The sequence below is a fragment of the Stigmatopora argus genome, chromosome 13, assembly GCF_051989625.1.
Source record: "Stigmatopora argus isolate UIUO_Sarg chromosome 13, RoL_Sarg_1.0, whole genome shotgun sequence".
Taxonomy (NCBI): Eukaryota; Metazoa; Chordata; class Actinopteri; order Syngnathiformes; family Syngnathidae; genus Stigmatopora; species Stigmatopora argus.
This window is the reverse complement of record NC_135399.1, coordinates 18,255,653-18,277,106: the sequence shown is the minus strand read 5'-3', so window position 1 is coordinate 18,277,106 and position 21,454 is coordinate 18,255,653. Positions and strand designations below refer to the sequence as shown.

Here is a 21,454-nt window from a genome sequence, read left to right as displayed (position 1 = left end):
GTGCTGAAAGCAAAGAGGATGGAACTGAGGCTTACCTGTGATCTTGGTGCCAGCCTTCACTTCCTGAGCTACGCCCACTCCATACTCATTCTCCCCCATAACTCTGAAGTAATAGACGGCCCCTTCCAGCAGGTCTTCCACTTTGCAGGCCAAGGCGTGGCAGTTAGTCGTCACGGAAACCCAGGCTTTTTTACTGGCCTCGCGCTTCTCCACGTGGTAGGCCTTGACGGCGTCCCCGCCGTCGTTGTCCGGGGCTTCCCACGTTAGACTGGCGGAGTCCCGAGTGACCGCCGAAACCTTGACATCGAGCGGGGGCCCGGGAGAGTCCAGCACCTTGACGGTCAGCGGCAACGTTGCCTCTCCCAAGCTGGAGACAATGGTGAGGCGGTACTCTCCGGAGTCATTTCTGCTGGAGTTTTCGATGGTCAGCGAAGCGCTGGAGTCGCTGGACTCCATGGTTCCTCTGGCCTTCAGGTCGGTGCCCTCCTTGGCCCATACCGCGGAGGGAACCGGTTGACCTTTGAAGGGAACCTTGAGGGTGAAGGCCATGCCGCGCTTCACCGCCAGGACCTTGCGCGTCTCCACGTCGGCGTCGAACGTCGGCGCGGCCGTCCTCTCGGTTGCCGCGGCCGCGTCCGAGCGCCGGCTGCGCACGCTGCTTCCCATTTTGTTGATAGCCTTAACGCAGAATTCATATTGGGCGGCGGTTTTTAGGCCGGTGACCGTCAACTCTAAGCTTTTGGTGAGCGCGGTGGCTTCGAGCCATCTCTGCGGCTCTTCCTGCGCTTCATCCTCCTCCTCCTCCTCTTCCTCTTCATATTCTTCCCCCTCTTCCGCCGCCGCCACCTTGCCTACGTAGTCCCTGTATTCCACGCCGTATCCCAGGATAGGAGCGCCGCCATTATCGGCGGGCGCTTTCCAAACAATAGACACGCTGTCCTGGGTAGAGTGAACAATCTTTGGCTTGGAGGGTGCAGCGGGAACCGTCAGAGGATCCAGGGCTCGGAACGAAGCGGAGATTTCGCTGGGCGGGCTCAGACCGGCGGCGTTCTCGGCACAGACCCTGAAGTCGTACTCGCAACCCTGACGCAGTTTGGCGACCAAGGCGTGACAGTCGGCGATGAGATTTGGGTTGACGCGGATCCAGCGCATACCCGTCTTCTCCCGGCGCTCGACCACGTAGCCGGCGATCGGGCTGCCGCCGTCGCTCGCCGGCGGGCGCCACTCGAGCCTCATGGAATCCCCGGCGATGTCGGTGACGTTGACGTCGAGCGGAGCACCGGCCAAGGAGTACGGATCGGCCACCTTGACGGCGTCGCTCTCCAAAGCCTCGCCGCTTCCGTGTTTGTTGACGGCCGAAACCCTGAAGATGTACTCGTTGCCCTTGAGCAGTCCCGTGACGGTGTAATACGTTTTGGTGACATTGTCCTTCATGAGCGTCCAGGCCAAGCGGCTGGTCTCGCGTTTCTCCACGACGTAGCGCGTGATGTCGGCGCCGCCGGCTTCTTGAGGCGGACCCCAAGACAGCGTGCATCCCTCGGCCGTGAGACCCGTTACCTGCAGCGGCCCTGCGGGGGGGCCCGATTTATCCAGGACCACGCAATCGATCGGCGTGCTGACCGTGCCGGCGATGTTCTGCAGCGTGAGGACGTATTGACCGGAATCTCCCCTGACGCAGTCCTTCACGATGACCGAGGTGGCGGTATCTGTGGAAAGGATCTGGATTCTGGCTCGGGGAAGGAGTTCGCGGCCGTCTTTGCACCAGGCCACCACGGGGACGGGGCGGCCGGCGACGTCCGCGTGAATCTTCAAGGTTTCCCCGGCTTTGACCGACACGGTCTCCCGGTACTTGACGTCCATCATGATGCGGGGCAGCTCCACGTCGTCCTTGACGGCGACGGGGCCCGTGTTGTCGGAGGCTTGGCTCAGCAGGCCCGCCGCGTTCTTAGCGATGACGCGGAAGTCGTACTGGCCGTTCTCCGTCAGGCCCGTCACCCGATAGTGGGTCTCGGGCACGTTGGTGAAGTTGCATCTGGTCCAGCGGCCTTCCGGGAGCTCTCTGCTTTCGATGATGTAACCGGACACCTTGGCGCCGCCGTCGTATTGGGGCTTGTCCCAAGAGAGGGAGACGGACGTTTTGCCCACAGAGGTGACGACGGGGGCGCCCGGAGGATCGCACGGATCTCGCGCCGCCACGGGCTCGGAGGCCTTGCTGCCCTTGCCGATGCCGGCAATGTTTTCGGCGTAGACGCGGTACTCGTACACGGCGCCCTCCTCCATTCCGCCGACCTTGTATTCCGAGTCCTTGATCATTCCCCTGTTCATCTTGGTCCAGAGAATACTGGCGCGCTCCTTGCGCTCCAGGTGATAGCCCAGGACAGGACTGCCGCCGTCGTAGACGGGCTCGTTCCAGGTGACCAGCATGGAAGACTTGGTCGCCAGCTTCACCGCCGGCGTGGAAGGCGGTCCGGGTTGCTTGAAGTTGTAGCGAGCGGTAATGGCGGGAGAGTCCAAATGGGCGCTCTTGCCGTAACGGTTGACCGCATAGATGCGGAACTGGTACTCTGCCCCGTGCACCAAGCGGACGGCCTTGAAGGCAGTTCTGGCCACGTCGCTCGCGGCCATCTGCCACTCTTGCGTGTTGGTATCTCGCTTCTCCACCACGTAGTTGCTTATGGAGCAGCCGCCGTCGTATTCCGGCGGAGACCAGGAGAGCGCGATGCTGTCGGAGGTCACGGCGTCCACCCTGACGCTCGTGGGCGGGCTCGGTTTGTCCAGGACGATGACGGCCAGGTGGGAGGTGGCCGTTCCCGCGCCGTTGGCCACGGTGATCTCGTACTTGCCCACGTGCTCCCTGCCGGCCTTTTTCAGGATGATCTTGGACGAGGTGGCCGCGTTCAGCACGGTGAGCGAGGTGGTCTGCTTGACGGGAAGACCGTCCCTCTTCCAAGAGACGGCGGGTTTGGGCCTGCCCCTGAACGGAACCTCCACGGTCAAGTCGTCTCCGGCCTTCACGCTGTAAGTTGTGAAGAGCAGAGAGACGGAGGGCTGGATGGCCACGTCTTTGACCAGGACGGGCAGGCCCAGCTCCTTGGGTTGACTCTTTCCCTTCTCGTTGATTGCCACCACTCGGAAGAGGTAGCTCTGCTCGGCGGTCAGGTTGGGAATGGTCGCCTCCGGCACCTTGACCGTACAGGCCGTGCCCCACTTGTCGCCGCTCTTGGGCTTGAATTCCACGTTGTAGCAGATGACTTTACTCCCGCCGTCGTGTGCGCATTTGTCCCACGAGAGCGAAACGCTGCTTTTGGTCACGTCGGTGAGGGTCACGTTGCCGGGCGGCAGGGGTACCTGGGACACCTTGACCTCTTTGGTCTCGGCCATCGGACCTTGGCCGTACTTGTTCACGGCGCAAACGCGGAAGTAGAAGATGCCCCCCTCGGGCAGCTCTTCAATCTTGAAGCCGTTGGCCGTGCAGTTGCTGGCCACGGTGGTGTAGGCCTTGCGGACGGACTCCCGCTTCTCCACCATGTAGTTTGTGATTTTCGAACCGCCGTCGGCGAGCGGCGTGTCCCAGGTCAGAGTGGCCGAATCCTTTGTCACCTCCTTCACGCCAAAGTTCTGGGGTACGCTGGGCGTGTCCAAAACTCTCACGGCGACCACGGCGGCCTTGGAGCCGCCGCTGTTCTCCAAGGTGAGCGAGTACTTGCCGCTGTCCCAGCGGTTGACCTTGTCGATGACCAGCATGGTGTAGGAGCCGGTGGTGTCGATCAGGGCGCGCTCGGTGAGAGCGCCGTCCATTTTTTGCCACTTGACGGCGGGCTCCGGCCTGCCCCTGATGGCCACAAACAGGCGCAAGGTACCTCCGGCGCGCACCGACACCACCTTCCGCAGGTCGGCGTCCAGCTCCATCTCTGGCGCCTCCAGTCTGTCCACGGCCACCACCGTGCCGTGGACGTGAGCGGCCTCGCCCACGCCCTCGGAGTTGAGGGCGCACACGCGGAACTGGTATTCTTCCCCTTCTCTCACGTCGGCGACGGTGAGCCGGGTGGCCTGGATGCCGCAGGGCGGCGTGCACACGCGCCACTCTTTTTGGACCGGCGCGTCTACCGCCGGGGCCACTTCCACCTCCTCCGGCGACTCTGGCACGGGAGTGTACTCGCGCATTTCCACGATGTAGCCCTTGACGTAGGCCCCGCCGTCAGAGTCGGGTTTGCACCAGGAAAGAGAGACGGAGGACTTGGAGTAGTCCGTCACTTTGGGGTGGCGAGGGGGTCCGGGGGCTTTGGTGGCATCGCAGGCTCTGTAAAAGAGGGACAAGTCACTCAGCTCTCCCACCCCGGCCTCGTTCTCGGCCGCCACGCGGAACTCGTAAAAGTGATCGCTCGTCAGTCCCGTGGCCGTGAAGAGCGTGTCTGTCAGTTTTTGTCTGTTGCACTTTGTCCAGCGCACGCCGTCTCTGTCGCGTTTTTCCAGGTGGTAGCCCACGATGTCCGCCCCGCCGGTCTGTTCCGGGACCGCCCAAGACACGAGCATGGAATCCTTTGTCATCTCGCTGGCCTCCGGAGTCCCGGGAGCGCCCGGGGGCTTGTACGGGTTGCAGGCGACGAAGGGCTCGCCCGCCAGGTAGTCACCCGTGCCGTATTTGTTGACGGCCCTGACTCGCAAAATGTACTCGTTGCCTGGCAGCAGGTTGGTCAATCTGTAGTACAGACGCTGAATATTGTCGGCGGCCACCGTCCACGACAAACTGCTGGTTTCCCGCTTCTCCAGTACGTAGTGAGAGACGACGGCGCCGCCGTCCAGGCTGGGCTCCGACCAGGCGAGAGCGCAGCCGTCTGCCGTGATGCCCGTTATCCTCAGGGGGCCCGTGGGTTGGCCCGGCTTGTCCAGCACTTTGACCGTGATCGGGAAGCTTTTGCTACCCCCCAGGTTTTTCAGTACCAGCTCGTATTTGCCGCTGTCCAATTTGGTTACATCCTTAATCGTCACGGCGGCGCACTTGGCAGTATTTCTGATTTGGATGCGCGGCGCTATCCCGAGCTCCTTGCCTCCCTTGAGCCAGACGGCGGAGGGGAGCGGTTTACCGTGGACGTCGGCGTCCATGGTTAAATTTTCTCCGGCGTTGACCACGATGACATCCTTGTACTTGGGGTCCATGGAGGCCCCGGGTGGCTCGATTTCATCGGTGGCGGTTATGGGTCCCGAGCTGTCGGAGGGCTCGCTGAAGACGCCGGCCGCGTTGCGGGCGATCACCCTGAATTCGTATTGCTGGTTTTCCGTCAGACCGCCGACGCCGTAATGGGTGTCGGCGATATTGGTGAAGTTTTCTCGGACCCAGCGGCCGTCGGGGGAGGCCGGCTCTTTCTTTTCCACGATATAGCCGTTGACTTTGCTGCCGCCGTCGTACTGGGGCTTGGCCCAGCTAATCTTGATGTGGTTTTTGGAAACGCTCACGGCCTCCGGCGCGCCGGGAGGGTCGCAGGGATCCCGAGCGACAAACGACTCGGAGACTTTGCTGCATCGGCCGACGCCCACGATATTTTCGGCCGAGACTCTGAACTCGTATCCGATTCCTTCTTCCAGATTGCAGATCTTGAAGAGAGTGTCGGCGATGGGGCTCTTGTTTAGCTTGTTCCACAAGATGCTGCTGCGCTCTTTGCTCTCCAGATGGTAGCCGCTGACGGCGCTGCCGCCATCGTTTACCGGTTCGTTCCATTCCACGATCATCATCTCTTTAGTGGCAGACTTGACGAAAGGTGTTCCCGGGGGGCCCGGCGGCTTGTACGGGTACTGGACGGCAACTGCCTTGGAGTCTAGAGGGGCGCCTTTTCCGTATCGGTTTTCGGCAATGACCCTAAACTGGTATTCGGCGCCAGTCTTTAGCTTGGTCACCTTGAGAGCGGTCCGGGCTAGCTGCGTGGCGACCGGCTGCCACGTGTTGCCCGTGGTCTCTCTCTTTTCCACAATGTAATGCTTCACCTGGCAACCGCCCTTGTAGACGGGGGGCTGCCACGAGAGGTGGACGAAGGTGTCGCTAACCTCGACGATTTGAAGCGGACCGCCGGGCGGACCCGGCTTATCCAGAATAATGACGGCTACGTTTTGGCTCAACGTGCCCGCGCTGTTACTGGCTGTGACGGTGTACTTGCCAAAGTCCTCCTTGCACGCCTCGGTGATCTGAATGCCGGTGGCGGTGGGAGTGTTGAGCACGTGGACCCTGGAAGTCACCTTCAGGAGCTGCCCGTCCTTCGTCCAGCCGATTCGTGGTTTGGGCCTGCCCAGGACGGGGAACGTCAGGGTGAGATCTTTTCCGGCGAGCACGCTGTACGTGTCGAATGGCACGGCAACGCCTGGCTCCAGGGTCACGTCGGCGGCCACCACGGGCGCCGCGAGCGCCTTGGGCTCACTTTTGCCCTTCTCGTTGTAAGCAATGATACGGAAGAGATATTCCGTGCCGGCGGTGAGGCCCGCCACCGTGCCCTCGCACGTCTTGGTGTTGGCCGCGACGCCCCACTTGTCCGTACCCTTGGGCTGCATCTCGACCAGGTACCCGGCGATCCTACTGCCTCCGTCGTGCGCCGGTTTCTCCCAGGCCAACGAGACGCTGACTTTGGTCACGTCGACCAAGGAGACGTTCCCGACGGGGAGCGGTACCTCGGAGGCCTTGGAAGCCGTCTTTGTTTCCACCGCCTGGCCGACACCGTATTCGTTCTCGGCCATGACTCTGAAGTAATACGAGGCGCCTTCGATCAGGTTCTCTACCTTGAAGGTGGTCTTTGCGCATTTGGCGGAGACGTTAGCATAAGCTTTCCTGGTCGATTCCCGCTTGTCCACCACGTAGCTCTTAACTTTGGAACCGCCGTCGATCAACGGCGCCTCCCAGACCAGGGTGACCGAGTCCTTCCTCACATCTTTCACGACAAGGTTCTGCGGGGCTCCCGGCGTGTCCAGGACTTTTACAGCAACGAGCTCGGACGCCGACCCGCTACTGTTGGTCAGGGTGAGGGTGTACTTTCCCGAATCACATCTGTCGCAGGAGTCCAAGGACAGCTGCGTGAAGGCGGGACCCTTTTCCACCAACACCTTTTCACTGGGGGTCGCCTCGTCCTTGGACCACTTCACCTCGGGAGTCGGCCTGCCCTTGAACGGAATGTGTATCCTGAGCGAGCCGCCGGCCTTCACGGATATTCCCCTACGCAGCTCGGAATCCAGGTGGATCTGAGGCGCCTCCAGCCTTTCTTCCGGTTTGGCGGTTCCCGAGAGGACGGCCGGCTCCCCGACGCCGAGCTTGTTGAGAGCGCACACCTGAATTCTATATTCCTGGCCCTCTTTCAGCCGGGGGATCTCGTATTTGTTAAGACGCAAGCCGGTAGGGGGAGTGACCATGGTCCATTGCTCCGCCTCGGCCTCGCAGACCTCAACGACGTAGCCCTGGATGGGGCTGCCTCCGTCCGACACCGGCTTGCCCCACGAGACGGTGAGAGAGCTCGGCGTGGCGTCCACCACATTGACGTAGGCGGGGGAGCCCGGCTTGTACTTGGGATCGGCGGCCTTGCAGTAGGAGCTCGGCGGAGACGGCTCTCCCAGCCCGACGGCGTTCTCGGCGGCCACCCGGAACTCGTACTCGTGGCCGGCGGCCAGGCCGGTGGCTCTGAAGGAGAGGTCCGTGACTTTCTGTCGGTTGCACCTGGTCCACTTGACGCCAGCTCTGTCCTTCTTTTCCACAACGTAATTTGAAATCTCGCTGCCGCCGTCGGATTCCGGGGGGGTCCACGTGACGGTCACGCCGTCGTGAGTGATGTCGGCCACGTCCTCGATGTGAGGCGGACCGGGGAGTACGAAAGGAGTCTTGGTGAGCACCGGGCTGGACACCAGAGGGCCGCCGGTGCCGTACCGGTTGACTGCCGTGACACGGAAAATGTATTCGTTGCCCTCCAACAAGTTGGTGACCTTGTGGCACGTGGCGGTACAGGCGGGAGAGACCACGGTCCAAGCGAGACGACTCGTCTCTCTTCTTTCAATGACGTAATGCGTGACGGGACTACCCCCGTCGTGCGAAGGCGGACGCCAAGCCAGCGAGCACCGATCCTCGGCGACGCCCGCCACGTGAAGGGGTCCCTCGCAAGGACTGGGCCGGTCCAAGACCAAGACTTTGAACTGGGCGCTTTCGCTGCCGGCCTCGTTGGTCAACTGGAGCGTGTACGTGCCGCTGTCTTCCCTCACAGAGTCTTTGACGACGATCAGAGCGCGATTGTCCGTGTTCTTGATGTCCAGCCTGAGAGTATTTTCCAGCGCCACTTCACCCCTGAACCAGCACATCGCCGGCAGCGGCTTGCCACGAACGTCGGCATCCAGCTTGAAGGTCTCGCCGGCGTTCAGGACGACGGCCTTGGCGAAGGCGGGGTCCATTGAGAATTTGGGCGCTTCGATGCGGTCGCTGGCGGTGACGGGCCCGCTGTTGTACGACGGCTTGCTGACGGTGCCGGCGGCGTTCTTGGCAATGACCCTGAAGTCGTACTGGGAGTTTTCGGTGAGGCCCGTGACGGTGAACTGAGTCTCGATCACGTTGGTGAAGTTGGCCCTCACCCAACGGCCCTCGGGCAAGTCGCACCTTTCTACCAGGTAGCCGGTCACGTTGCTGCCCCCGTCGTATTCCGGCTTCGTCCACTGGATGACGATGGCGTCTTTGGTCACGTGGATGGCCTGGGGCGTGCCGGGAGGATCGCAGGGGTCTCTGGCCACGCGACCCTCCGAAACCTTGCTGCACCTTCCGACACCGACGATGTTTTCAGCGTACACCCGGTATTCGTACTCCACGCCTTCCTCTAGAGGGTGGCTCTTGTAATCGGTCTGGCGGATGAGCGTCTTGTTGATTCGCACCCACAGGATGCTATTCCTCTCCTTCCTTTCCAGGTGATAGCCGAGGACGGGACTGCCCCCGTCCGAGATGGGCTCGTGCCACTCCACCACCTGGTGATCTCTCGAGAGCGAGGAGATGAACGGCGTGCCCGGCGGCCCGGGTTCCTTGTAGGGGTACTGAGCCACGACGGCAGACGAGTCCAGGCCGTGACTCTTCCCGTAGCGGTTCTGCGCCATGATCCTGAACTGGTACTCGGCTCCGGCTTTCAGCCTGGGCACTTTGATGGTGGTTCTGGCGTAGTTGGCGTTGACATTTTCCCAAGTGGTGGAGATGGTCTCTCTTTTCTGCACGATGTAGTTGGAAATCTGGCAACCGCCGTCGCGCTTTGGCGGATCCCACGATAGCGTCACACTCTGTGTGGTTATTTCATCGAACCTGACCGGGCCGGAGGGGGGACCGGGTTTGTCCAGTACGACAATTTCCACCGTGGCCTCCTTTTCGCCGGCCGAATTAGCCGCGCGAATGCTGTACATGCCTCCGTCGTCGTCCGCCGCCTCCTTGATGCTCAGACTCGTGTGGGTCTGCGCGTTGTGAATGTTGACTCTTGTGGTGAACTTGAGGGGCGCGCCATTCTTAGTCCATGCTATCGTGGGCTTGGGCCGCCCAAAGACGGGTACTTGGACTTGGAGGTCTTTACCCACGTGGACGCTGTAGCTGCTAAAAGCGGGTCGCACGTCTGGCTCAAACACCAAGTTCTTGGCGGCGACGTGGCCAGACAGAACCCTGGGCTCGCTCTTGCCCTTGTCGTTGATGGCCGTGACTCGAAAGAGGTACTCCTCTCCCGGGTTCAGATTGGAAACGGTCGTCGCCATGCTCTTGTAGGTGTTGACGCCAGACCACTTCTCTTGACCCTTGAGCTGAACCTCCAACAGGTACTGAGCCACCCTGCTGCCGCCGTCGTATTCGGGATGTTCCCAAGCCAAAGACACGCTGGTGTTGGTCTGGTCCGTCACGGTCAAACTCTTGGGAGCCTGAGGCACCTCCGAGACCTTCAGCGGGTCGAGGGTGACCGCGGGCAAACCCACGCCGTGCGCGTTCTCGGCCAGGACGCGGAAGTAGTAACTGCAGCCCTCCTGCAGCGGCTCGATCTTCCACGAGAGAGCGTGGCAATTGGTGGCCACGGCAGCGTAGGTCTTGCGCGTGCTCTCTCTCTTTTCCACGATATAATTCTTGACCTTGGAGCCGCCGTCGAAAAGAGGCGCGTCCCAAGCCAGCGTCACCGACTGCCTGCTGATTTCCTTCACGGTCAAGTTTACAGGTGCGCTGGGCGTATCGAGTACCCGCACGACCACGCAGGCCGATTTGCGTCCGCTGGCGTTCGCTGCGGTGACGGTGTATTTGCCACTGTCCGCCCTACTCATATGGTCTATCAGCAGCGCCGTGTAGCTGCCGGTCACTTCCACTTGGGCCTTCTCCTTCAGCGGCGCGTCGTCCTTGTCCCACTGGACGGCGGGAGCCGGTCTTCCCCGGATGGGAATAAAAAGTCGGAGCGAAAGTCCGGCCTGGACGGTCACAATCTTCCTCAGTTCCGGATCAATGTCCAGGTCCGGTTCGTCCGCCCTTTCTTGGGCGACCACTGCTCCGGCCACCTCGGCGGCCTCGCCAAGACCGACCTTGTTGCTGGCGCACACTCTGAACTGGTAAGCCTGATTTTCTGTCAGATTCACCACCTCAAATTTGGTCTTCTTGACACCCGTCGCCGGCGTGCACATGATCCAGTCCTCCGCGGGTACATCGGTGGCCGACGCCTCGGAGGCTTCCGTCTGCGCCCCGTCGGCCGAGAGCGGCGGGCCGGCGGCGCGGCGTTCGACCACGTATCCCTGGATCTCCGATCCGCCGTCGCAGAGAGGCTTGCCCCACGACAGGAAGACGGAAGATTTGGTGGTGTCGGTAGCTCTGGGATTCTGCGGCGGGCCGGGCCTGAAGACGGGATCGAGGGCTTTGTAGTAGACCGTCGGAGAACTGGGCTGGCCGACGCCGACGGAATTCTCGGCGGCCACCCTGAACTCGTAACTGTGACTTTCCAGGAGTCCTGTGACCTTGAAAAACAAATCTGGGACAGAGCGCCTGTTGCATCTAGTCCAACGCACTCCCTCTTTGTCGTGCTTTTCGATGACGTATGTGGTGATGGGAGTGCCTCCGTGGTCAGTGGGGGCCTCCCACGCCAGGACCATGGAATCCTTCTTCACCTCCGAGATCTCCAAAGCTTTGGGCGATCCGGGGACCGTGTTGGGATCTTTGATGGTAGCCGGCTCGGACTGGAGCGCCGCGCCGGCGCCGAACTCGTTGACGGCGTGTACTCGGAAGATGTACTCGTTGCCTTCCAGGAGCTTGGCGACGTCGATTGAGGTACCAGCCACGTTTGACTCCACCACCGTCCAGACTAGCCTGCTGGTCTCTCTCCTCTCCACCACGTAGTGGGTTATCTTGCTCCCGCCGTCCTGGAGCGGCTCTCTCCACGTAAGGCGGCAACGGTCCTTGACGATATCCGTCACGGTAAGGGGGCCTTGCACTTCTCCCGGTTTGTCCAGGATCACCACCTTGACTCGCGTAGCCTTTTCACCCCCTGGGTTTTTCAGCAACAGAGTATACAGGCCTCCGTCATGGAGTTTGGCTTCTTTGATGGCGACGCAGGCGCGGGTGGCCGTGTTCCTGATCTCTCGGTGGAGGGTGTTGGCCAGTTCCTGCTCGCCCTTCAGCCAGGTGATGGAGGGCAAGGGTTTGCCGTGAACATCCGCGTCGATCTTAAAGCTTTCCCCCGCCTTCACCACCATGGTCTGAGTGTACTCGGGGTCGATGCTGATGCGGGGGGGCTCGATCTCATCTCTGGCGGTGATGGGGCCGCTGCTGTACGAAGGGAGACTCGAAACTCCGGCGGCGTTTCTGGCAATGACTCGGAACTCGTACTGCTTATCTTGAAGCAGTCCCGTGGCGGCGTACTCGGTCTCGATGACGTTGGTGAAGTTGGCTTTGGACCAGCGGCCTTCGGGAAGCTCCTTCTTTTCCACCGTGTATCCCGTGATCTTGGCACCGCCGTCGTACTCGGGCTTGGTCCAAGTGATGTGAACCGAATCTCTGGTGATCTTGGTGGCCTCGGGTGTGCCCGGGGGGTCGCAAGGGTCTCTGGCCACCTGACCTTCTGACACTTTGCTGACTTTGCCCACGCCCACGATGTTCTCGGCATAAACTCTGAACTCGTATTCCATTCCCGGTTCCAGGCCGGAGATCTTCAAGCTTTGGTCTTTGATGAGCAATTTGTTGAGTTTGACCCAGAGGATGCTGGTTCTTTCCTTTCGCTCCAGATGGTAGCCCAAAATGGCGCTGCCTCCGTCGCTGACGGGTTCGTTCCACGCCACCATCATGCTGTCTTTGGTGGAGGAGGCTACGGTGGGAGTTCCCGGAGGGCCCGGGAGTTTGTACGGGTACTGAGCGACGATGGACTCGGACTGAAGCACCGGACCTTTGCCGTACCTGTTTTCCGCCGTGATTCGGAATTGATATTCAGAGCCCGCTTTCAGGCGACACGCTTTAACTTTGGTCCTGGCCAGGTTCGCGGACACCAGGGTCCAATTGGTGGTGGACGTGTCTCTCTTTTCCGCAATGTAGTTGTTAATCGTGCAACCGCCGTCGTACTCTGGCGGTCCCCAAGAAATGGTCACGCTGTCCGAGGTGACCTCCTCCACCTTGATTGGACCCAGCGGCCGACCGGGCTTGTCAAGCACCACCACGCCGACCTCCGCCGTGGCCTCGCCTGCCGTGTTGCCGATGGTCACGTGGTACTGTCCGAAATCCTCCTTGCAAGCCTCTTTGATGCTGAGGGTCAGTAGGGTTTCCGTGGCGCCAAAGTTGACGCGGGTGGTCCTCTTGAGCGGTTGCCCGCCTCTGTGCCAGGAGATGGCCGCCTTGGGCCGAGCCACGTAGGGAAGCTCCAAAGTCAGGTCTTGGCCTGCCAATACGCTGAAGGTGTCGAAGGGCGTTTTGACGGCCGGCGAAATGACCAGGTCCTTCACGATGACGGGGACGCCAATTTGACGGGGGTCGCTGGTCCCTTTCTCGTTCCTGGCCGCCACGCGGAAACTATATTCCTCGCCGGCGCTGAGACCGCCGACGGTGGCTTCCGTTTCCTTCACGATGACAGCCTGCGTCCACTTGTCCGCACCCTTAGGTTGGACCTCCACCACGTAGCAGCCCACTCTGCTCCCGCCGTCGTGCTCGGGCTTTTCCCACGAGAGCGTGACGCTGTTCTTAGTGACGTCCTTCAGACTGATTTTTCCGGGAGGTTGGGGTCTCTCCGACACTTTGACCGATTCGCCGGTCTCGACGGGCAGGCCGACCCCGTACTCGTTCTCGGCCAAAACCCGGAAATAGTAGTTGCAGCCCTCTAGGAGCGGCTCCACGACAAAGGCGGTGTGATGGCACGTGGCGCTGACGGTGGCGTAAGCCTTTCGGGTGGATTCGCGCTTCTCCACGATGTAGTTCTTGATCTTGGACCCCCCGTCGTTCGCCGGCGCATCCCAGGTCAGCGTCACAGATTGACTGGTCACGCCGCCCATCTTGAGGTTGAGCGGAGCGCTCGGCGTGTCCAGTACCCTGACTTGTACCGTGGCGGCTTTGGAGCCAGAGCTGTTCTCCACCGTCAGGTTATACTTTCCGCTGTCGAAACGGTTGACGTTTCCGATGACCAGGGAGGTGTACGAGGTGGTGGTGTCGACGGTGGCCCTCTCGACGGGTTCGCCGTCTCCCTTGGTCCACTTGGCCTGCGGGGCCGGCCGTCCCCTAATGGGAACAAAGAGTCTGAGGGTGCAGCAAGCGCGGAGGGTGACCGCTTTGCAGAGCTCCGCGTCCAAATCCAGCTCCGGCGGGAGGAGTCTGTCCTCGGCCCTGGGCTGGCCGGGCACGGTGGCGGCTTCGCCCATCCCTTCGCCGTTAACGGCCGAGATGTTGATTTTGTACTCCCGATCCTCCGTCAGATTGATCAGGGTGAAGGAGGTGGCGAGTAGTCCCTCCTTGGGCGTGACAATCCGCCAATCCTCCTCCTCCTCTTTGTCGTCGGGCGGAACGCAGCACTCTACGATATAACCGGTGATGTCGGAGCCGCCGTCGTAGGCGGGCTTGTTCCAGGCCACGGTAATGGACGACTTGGTGGTGTCGAGAACTCTGGGGTTGCACGGGGGCCCCGGTTTGTACAAGGCGTCGCTGGCTTTGTAGAGAGGGCTGGAGAGGCTGGGCACGCCCACGCCGGCGGCGTTCTCTGCGGTGATCCGGAATTCGTATTCATGTCCCGCCACGAGGCCCGTGGCCTTGAACTGCAGATCTTTGACCTTCCTCTTGTTGCACTTGACCCAGCGCAGGCCCAGCCGATCTTTCCTCTCGACGTGGTAGTTTGTGACGGGCGCTCCGCCGTCGCTCTTCGGCGCCTGCCACGTCACCAGCATAGAATCCTTGGCCGTGGCGGTGACCAGCGGATTCTCGGGCGCGTCCGGGACCTGATACGGGTCGTCGGCGATCGCGGGCTCCGAGTCCAGGGGCTCGCCGCTGCCGTACTTGTTCACCGCCATCACCCTGAAGATGTACTCGTTTCCCTTGAGGAGCTTCCCGACTTTGTGCTGGGTAGCCCGCAGGTCCGAGGCCACGTTGCTCCAGACCAGTCTGCTGGATTCCCGCTTCTCCACCACGTAACCTTCGATCTGGGAACCGCCGTCGTCGGCGGGCGGGGCCCACGTCAGCAGACAGTCGTCGGCCGTGACCCGGGTCACGGCCAGGGGTCCGAGCGGCGGGCCGGGTCTGTCCAGTACTTTGACTCTGAAGACCTGCTTGCAAAAGCCGCCGACATTGGTGGCCGTCAAAACAAATTCTCCTCCGTCGGCTCTGACCGAGTCTTTGTTGGTCAGCGTGGACGTCAGCTCGGTGTGCTTGACGTCCAGTTTCAAGGTGTTCTCCACCTCTTTTTCGTTCTTGGTCCAATTCACGCAGGGGGCGGGTTGCCCGGCTATGTCGGCGTCCAGCTTGAAGGACTCTCCGGCCTTGACGAGGAGCACGTCCTTGAAGACGGCGTCCACCATGATGCGCGGCTCCACGACGTTGTCCTTGCAGGCGACGGGCTCCGAGGGCTCCGACGGGGCGCTCACGGCTCCGGCCGAGTTCCTCGCCATCACCCGGAACTCGTAGAGGGCATCCCGGGTCAGTCCGCTGACGGTGAACGTGGTCTCGATGACGTTGGTGAAGTTTGCCTTAGTCCAGCGACCGGCGGGGAGTTCTCGCTTCTCCACCGTGTAGCCGGTGATCTTGAATCCGCCGTCGTACTCGGGCTTGGTCCAGGCCACGGTGATGGCGTTGTTGGTGACAGAGGTGGGCACGGGCGCGCCCGGGGGGTCCACCGGGTCCAAAGCCACTATGGGCTCCGAAGCCTTGCTGGGCTTTCCCGTTCCGGCCTTGTTTTCTGCCATGACGCGGAACTCGTAGGCGGCCCCGTCCTCCAGGCCGCTGGATTTCAGGAGGTTTCCTTTCACCAGCCCCACGCTGATTTTCTGCCACATGATGCTGCTCCGTTCTTTCCTCTCCACGTGGTAGCCGGCGACTTCGTTTCCGCCATCGGACACGGGCTCGTTCCAGCCGATGGTTATGGAGTCCTTGGTGAAGGCCACCACGTGGGGCGTTCCGGGCGGTCCCGGAACTTTGAAGGGGTAGGCGGCCACCACCGACTCGGAGGTTATGGCCGGGCCCACGCCGTAGCGGTTTTTGGCCTTCACTCGGAACTGGTACTCCGAGCCCGTGGTCAAGCGCGTGGCCTTAAAGGTGGTCCGGATGGCCGCGGAGGTGAGCTCGCTCCAACTCTGCGTGGTGGTGTCTCTGATCTCCACGACGTAATTGTTAATGGGGACACCGCCGTCGTTTTCCGGCGCGTCCCAGGCGAAAACGCAGTAGGTGCGAGAGATTTCCGTAATGACGACGGGTCCTTTGGGCGGGCCCGGAACGTCGTGCACTCTGATCCATACGTTGTCGGTGACCGAACCGACGAGATTCTTGGCCGTCACGGCGTAGGTGCCGCTGTCCGCTCTGGTGCATTCGTTGACGGTGAGGATGACGGTGGCCGGGGTGCGCTCCACGTTGGTCCTCTGGGTCAGCTTCAAGGCGCCGGCGTCCTTCTGCCAGCTGACCGCCGGCCTGGGGCGTCCGGCCACGGGAATTTCCACCCGGATGTCCTCTCCCGCCCGAGCCACGACGGTGGCCTGGCAGAGGCCGCGCAGATCAAACTCCGGTGGAGAGGAGGAATCCTTGATGACGACGGGCTTGCTCTCGCACGGGGCGCTTCTCCCCGAGTAGTTGACGGCCATCACGCGGAAGGTGTATTCTTCGTTCTCGTTGAGATTCTTGACGGTGAAGTCCATGCTTTTCAGACTGCTGACGTGGGCCCACTGATCGCTCCCTCTCTTCTGGGCTTCCAGGACGTATCCAGTCAGCCGGCTGCCTCCGTCGTGCTTGGGTTTGGTCCAAGCCAAGCTCACAGAGTTCTTGGTCACGTCGATGGGAACCACGCTTCCCGGGGGACCCGGCGCCTGCGAGGCGCGAACGGGATCGGGAGTCTCGGCCCCTTCGCCCACGCCAAACTCGTTTTCGCCGTACACGCGGAAGTAGTACTCGCAGCCTTCGCCCAGATCGCCGATCCTGACCCGAGTGGTGGGGCAGTTGGTCACCACGGTGGCGAAGGCCTTGCGTGTGGATTCCCTCTTCTCGATAATGTAATTGGTGACCTTGGCGCCGCCGTCCACCAGCGGCATCTCCCACTCCAGGACAATGGATTCTTTGTCGACGGCGACCGCTTTGAGGTTGAGCGGCGGCCCGGGCGAATCCAGAACTCGGACGTGAATATTGGCGCTCTTCTTCCCGGCCGGGTTTTCCAGAGTGAGCTCGTATCTGCCGGCGTCCGTCCGGATGCTCTCGGGAACCAGCAGCATGGTGTAGGCCTCGGTGCCGTCGATGACGGCGCGCGGCACGGGAGCGCCCTCCTTGGTCCAGGCCACGCTAGGCGTGGGACGTCCCTTGATGGGCACGAACAGGCGAATGGAGCATCCGGCCCTGACCACCAGGGTGCGCCTCAGCTCCGCGTCCAATTCCAAGTCCAGCTCGGCCGCGCGCTCCGCTACCTCCACCAGTTCCGCCGTTTGGGCCGCTTCGCCCGCACCCTTAGGGTTGACGGCGCTAATCCGGAAGTGGTATTTGCAAGCGTTTTCCAGTCCGGGGACGACAAACTCGGTGATTCTCAGGGGGGACGACGCCGCCGTGTCCTTGATCCATTCCTCCGTACCTTCTTTTCGGTGCTCGATCACGTAGCCGGTGACGTCGAGCCCACCGTTGTCCAGTGGTTTTCCCCAGTTAAGAGTGGCGGTGGTCTTGCTGGTGTCTGTGACCCTGGGGTTTATTGGCGGACCAGGAACATCTGCCAAGGAGTGGAAAATTACCAAAGGTTTTGACATTTGCGCGACCATTTTCCCTCGCTCTGCCTCGGTTTTTGACTCACAGGTCGCGACGATGGTAGTGACCGGCACGGAGGGCTCGCTGGGCTCCCCGTAGCCGGCTTTGTTCTCGGCCAAAACGCGGAACTCGTACTGCAAGCCTTCGGTCAATCCGCCGACGGCGTAGCCGAGCTCGGCCACGGACTTCTTGGAGGCCCTCAGCCATCTCATGGCCTTCTTCTCCTTCTTCTCAACGCAGTAGCCAAGGATATCGCTGCCGCCGTCGTCGGCCGGCCTTCTCCACGTCACCGTCACCGAGTGTCCGTCAACCTTATCGATCTCGGGCTTGGACGGCGGGCCGGGAGGACCTGGGGACGTGCGGAAAGGAGCGCCTCCTATTTTAGTGACACGCTCAGGAGATATGTCGAGGCGAAGCGGTACTCACCGAACCTATCGACCATCTTGACGGGCTGGGAGTGAGCCGGCTCGCTGCTGCCGTACTGGTTGACAGCCGAGACTCGGAAGATGTACTCGTTGTCCTGGATGAGTTTGGTGGCCACGTAGTGACAGTCCACCACCTTCTCTTCCAGAATTGTCCAGAGGAGGCGACTGGTTTCCCGCTTCTCCAGCTTGTAGTGCTTGATGGGAGAGCCCCCGTCCTCGGGAGAAGGCGCCCACGTGAGGGTGACCTTTTCGGAGGAGACGCCGCCGCAGTCGATGGGGCCGGGAGCCGCGGGAACGTCCAAAACTTTGACCTTGACCGTTTCCTCCTTGACGCCAAAGGGATTGCTGGCCGTAATGACGTAATCCCCAGAGTCCTTTCTCGACGCGTATTTTACTGAGAGAGTGGACGAGGTGGCCGTCCGCTCGATATTGACCAGTTCGGAGGGCTTCAAGTACTTTCCTCCCTTGGACCAGCGCGAGGCCGGCGGGGGCTTGCCCAGGATGCTGGTGGCCGTGATCACGATGGTTTCGCCGGCTCTGACCGTCACCCCGGCTTCCCTCACCTGAGCGTCGATGAGGATGGTCGGGGCGGCTTTTGACGGGAGAAAGGAAAGCGGGTCACGAATTGCCGTCCGGAGAGGGCCGGCGCGGCGGCGCGGCGGCCAGTCCGACTCACCGTATTCGTCGACACAGACAATGGTATCCGTCTGCTCGGACGGCGGACTGAGGGCTCCGGCCGCGTTCTTGGCCCGGATTCGGAATTCGTATTTGCAGCCCTCTTGGAGATCGGTGACGGTGTACGCGGGCTCCACCACGTTGGTACTGTTGCTCTTCACCCAGATCTTGGAAGGAAGGTCCCGCCTCTCCACGATGTAGCCGGTCAGCCTGTGGCCGCCGTCAAACTGCGGCTCCGCCCACTGGAGGGTCACCGTGCTTCTGGTGATGCTAACGGGATCGGGTTTGCCCGGAGCATCTGGGGACACGGGCAAAGACGGCACGTCTAGCGAGAAGGCCAAAAGCGCCAGCTTTGGCCGACGACTTTACACTTGCCGATGGGATCCAAGGCGACTCCGGGCTCCGTGGGTGGACTCGGTCTGCCGATGCCGGCCAAGTTGATGGCCATGACCCTGAACTCGTACTCCAGGCCCTCGGTCAGCCCCGTCACCTTGTGTTCCTTCATTCTCAGGGCGGTAGGACTGGAGCGCTTCCATAACATGCTGTTCCTCTCCTTGAACTCAACGTGATACCCTGTGCCATGAGTTGAGGCGTGCAAGAGGGTCAGACAGGCGACAGGCGCAAATGAAATGCGATATTACAAGGGGCTTGCGCTCGGAAAAGGCAACATGTCTTGCTCGCGGCGTGGCCCTCGGCAAATACATCCGAGGTGACTTTGTGGCATTACTCATGTAGAGTTAGCGTATGGTATGTTTAGCATTTTTACGATCACTCTTCCCCTCTCCTGTCCGTGCACGTGGTCTTAAAACAAACAACCGCCAAGGGAGTCAGTCTACTAAAGCGACCCACGTGGCGCAATACAACAGTCACAGCATTAAATGGCGTTTAGATGTAACATTCTGGGTGCCCACGCAGGACTAGATTTTCCATCGTTCTCTCTTCCACCTATGAACGCAAATAGCAACGGAAGGGCTGCCAAAGAAAGGGGCGGCACCACGCCACAAGCGACCCGAAATTCTGCCGCTCGTCCACCTTTAAAGAGGCACGCTACCTGTGATGGGGGAGCCGCCGGTCTTCCTGGGGTCGGACCAGGCGAGGTAAGCAGAGTCGTGACGCATGCTGGCGACCTGCGGCGGAGGGGGGGCGTCGGGCACGTCTGGACAAAAACACGGACGCTCTTAGGCGCAGGCCGGAAAGTCAAAGGTTAGGGGGCGAAAGGAAAGAAAAACTTACTGAAGGGATGCTTTGCGACCACGGGCTCCGACTTGAGTCCCTCGCCTACGCCGTACTTGTTCTCAGCGCAGACTCGGAAAACGTATTCCGTTCCCTCGTGGAGACCGGTTACCCTGAAGGCATTCTTGTCCACCGCCGAGGAGACGGTCACCCACATGTTGGTGACGGAGTCCCGCTTTTCCAGAATGTAATTTGTGATGTCCGAGCCCCCGTCGTCTTTCGGGGCGGCCCACTTGAGCGAGGCCCCGTCGGCGGTCACGTCCTTGAACTTAACGGGTCCCACGGGGATGCCGGGCTTACCCACCACCCTGGAAGAAAGACCGTGGTCAGCGCACGGCCAGCGCACCCGCACGGCGGCAGGTCCACGCGAGGGGGAGTTCCCTCCGACCTGATGAAGACGGTGGACTCCTTGCTGCCGGCGCTATTCCTCAGGGTGATGGTGTACTTGGAGGCGTCGCTCCTCTGGCAATCCCTGATCAGAAGCGTCGTGTTGACCGCGGAGGATTCGGCGCAAACGCGGCCGCTGTCCGTCAGGTCTTCGTCGTCACCCTTCTTCCAGGACACCTTGGGGGTGGGTTTCCCCTGTATGGGAATTTTCAGGCGCACCGTGCTGCCCTCTTTGGCCACGTAACACATGTCGGGAAGCTCCCGCAAGTCGCACATGGGAGGAACTGGGAAAGATGGGCATGCGCTCCTTCAAAATCATATCGTCCAACGGGAGAGAACAAGCAAAAGCGACGAGTCGGAGGTAAACGTAGGCTAAGATTTTGGATAACTGATAAAGTAGCGTAATTCCAAGTCAAAGCAGACCACCGGAGAGGGACCACCCCCCTCCATTCGCACCGATTGGCAGTGGCGGGAGCTTAAGAAGGGCCGGCGAAAAACTACGCGTTTGAAGCATGGGACTCCGGCGTACGAGCGAGGGGAGAGTGTCTATCCTTACCGAGTTGGTCTTTGGCAACGACCGCCAGCTCCCTGACGGGACCCTCGCCCATGTCGTTGACCGCTTTGACCCTGTATTTGTATTCTCTGTCCTCCACCAGATCTTTGGCGCTGTACTGCATGTTCTTGGACCTCATCAGCTCCTTGTATTTGTCGTCCCCATTGAGGACCTCCAGCACGTAGCAGATAATGCGGCTGCCGCCGTCGGTCAGGGGTTTTTTCCAGCTGAGAGTACAAGAGTACTTGGAAACCAGCAAGGTTTTCAAGTCCACCACGGGACCGGGCTCCTCTGTGGGAAGCCAAAGAAACGTGACGCTTCGTAAGCCGAGGGCCTTCCATTGGAAGAAAAGCCAGAAGAAATTGTGCCCGGAGCACCCACCGGACGCTCTGATGGAGTCGGGCGTCTCGCAGGTCTCGCCGGCGCCGAGCCCGTTGACGGCAGACACTCGGAAACAGTAAGAGCGCCCGGCGTTCAAGTCGGACACCTTCAAAGACGTCTTAGTGCAGCTGTTGGAAACTGTGGACCAGGCCTTCCTCTCCGTATCGCGCTTCTCCACGATATAGTGGGTGACTTCGTGGCCCCCGTCCAGCAGAGGGGCATCCCAGTCGATGGAGGCGCTGTCTTTGGTAGATTCTCTTACCGTCAGGTTCATCGGTGGCCCGGGAGTATCTAGAAAAAAAATCAAAATCAAAAGAAGGAGGAGGGAAAGTCATTTGTCTACTCAACTTCTCCCATAGCCATGACTGCACATTCAACCTTGGCTGAAATGGAGAAGCAGAAAGGTTG

At 61.0% G+C, this 21,454-nt stretch overlaps 1 protein-coding gene across 1 annotated transcript in view; it reads right to left on the bottom strand.

Annotated features, from left to right (window-relative positions):
* Positions 1-21,454, bottom strand: part of ttn.1 (titin, tandem duplicate 1) — a 107,729-nt gene that overhangs the window by 24,949 nt on the left and 61,326 nt on the right. Inside the window, exons 136-144 of the mRNA XM_077616753.1 lie at positions 21,047-21,337; positions 20,669-20,956; positions 20,114-20,396; positions 19,726-20,033; positions 19,544-19,648; positions 18,868-19,065; positions 17,819-18,790; positions 17,439-17,741; positions 36-17,357 (exon numbers count right to left, since the gene is read on the bottom strand). Coding sequence (XP_077472879.1) covers positions 36-17,357; positions 17,439-17,741; positions 17,819-18,790; positions 18,868-19,065; positions 19,544-19,648; positions 19,726-20,033; positions 20,114-20,396; positions 20,669-20,956; positions 21,047-21,337 — 20,070 coding nt within the window. The remainder of the gene's footprint in view (positions 1-35; positions 17,358-17,438; positions 17,742-17,818; positions 18,791-18,867; positions 19,066-19,543; positions 19,649-19,725; positions 20,034-20,113; positions 20,397-20,668; positions 20,957-21,046; positions 21,338-21,454) is intronic.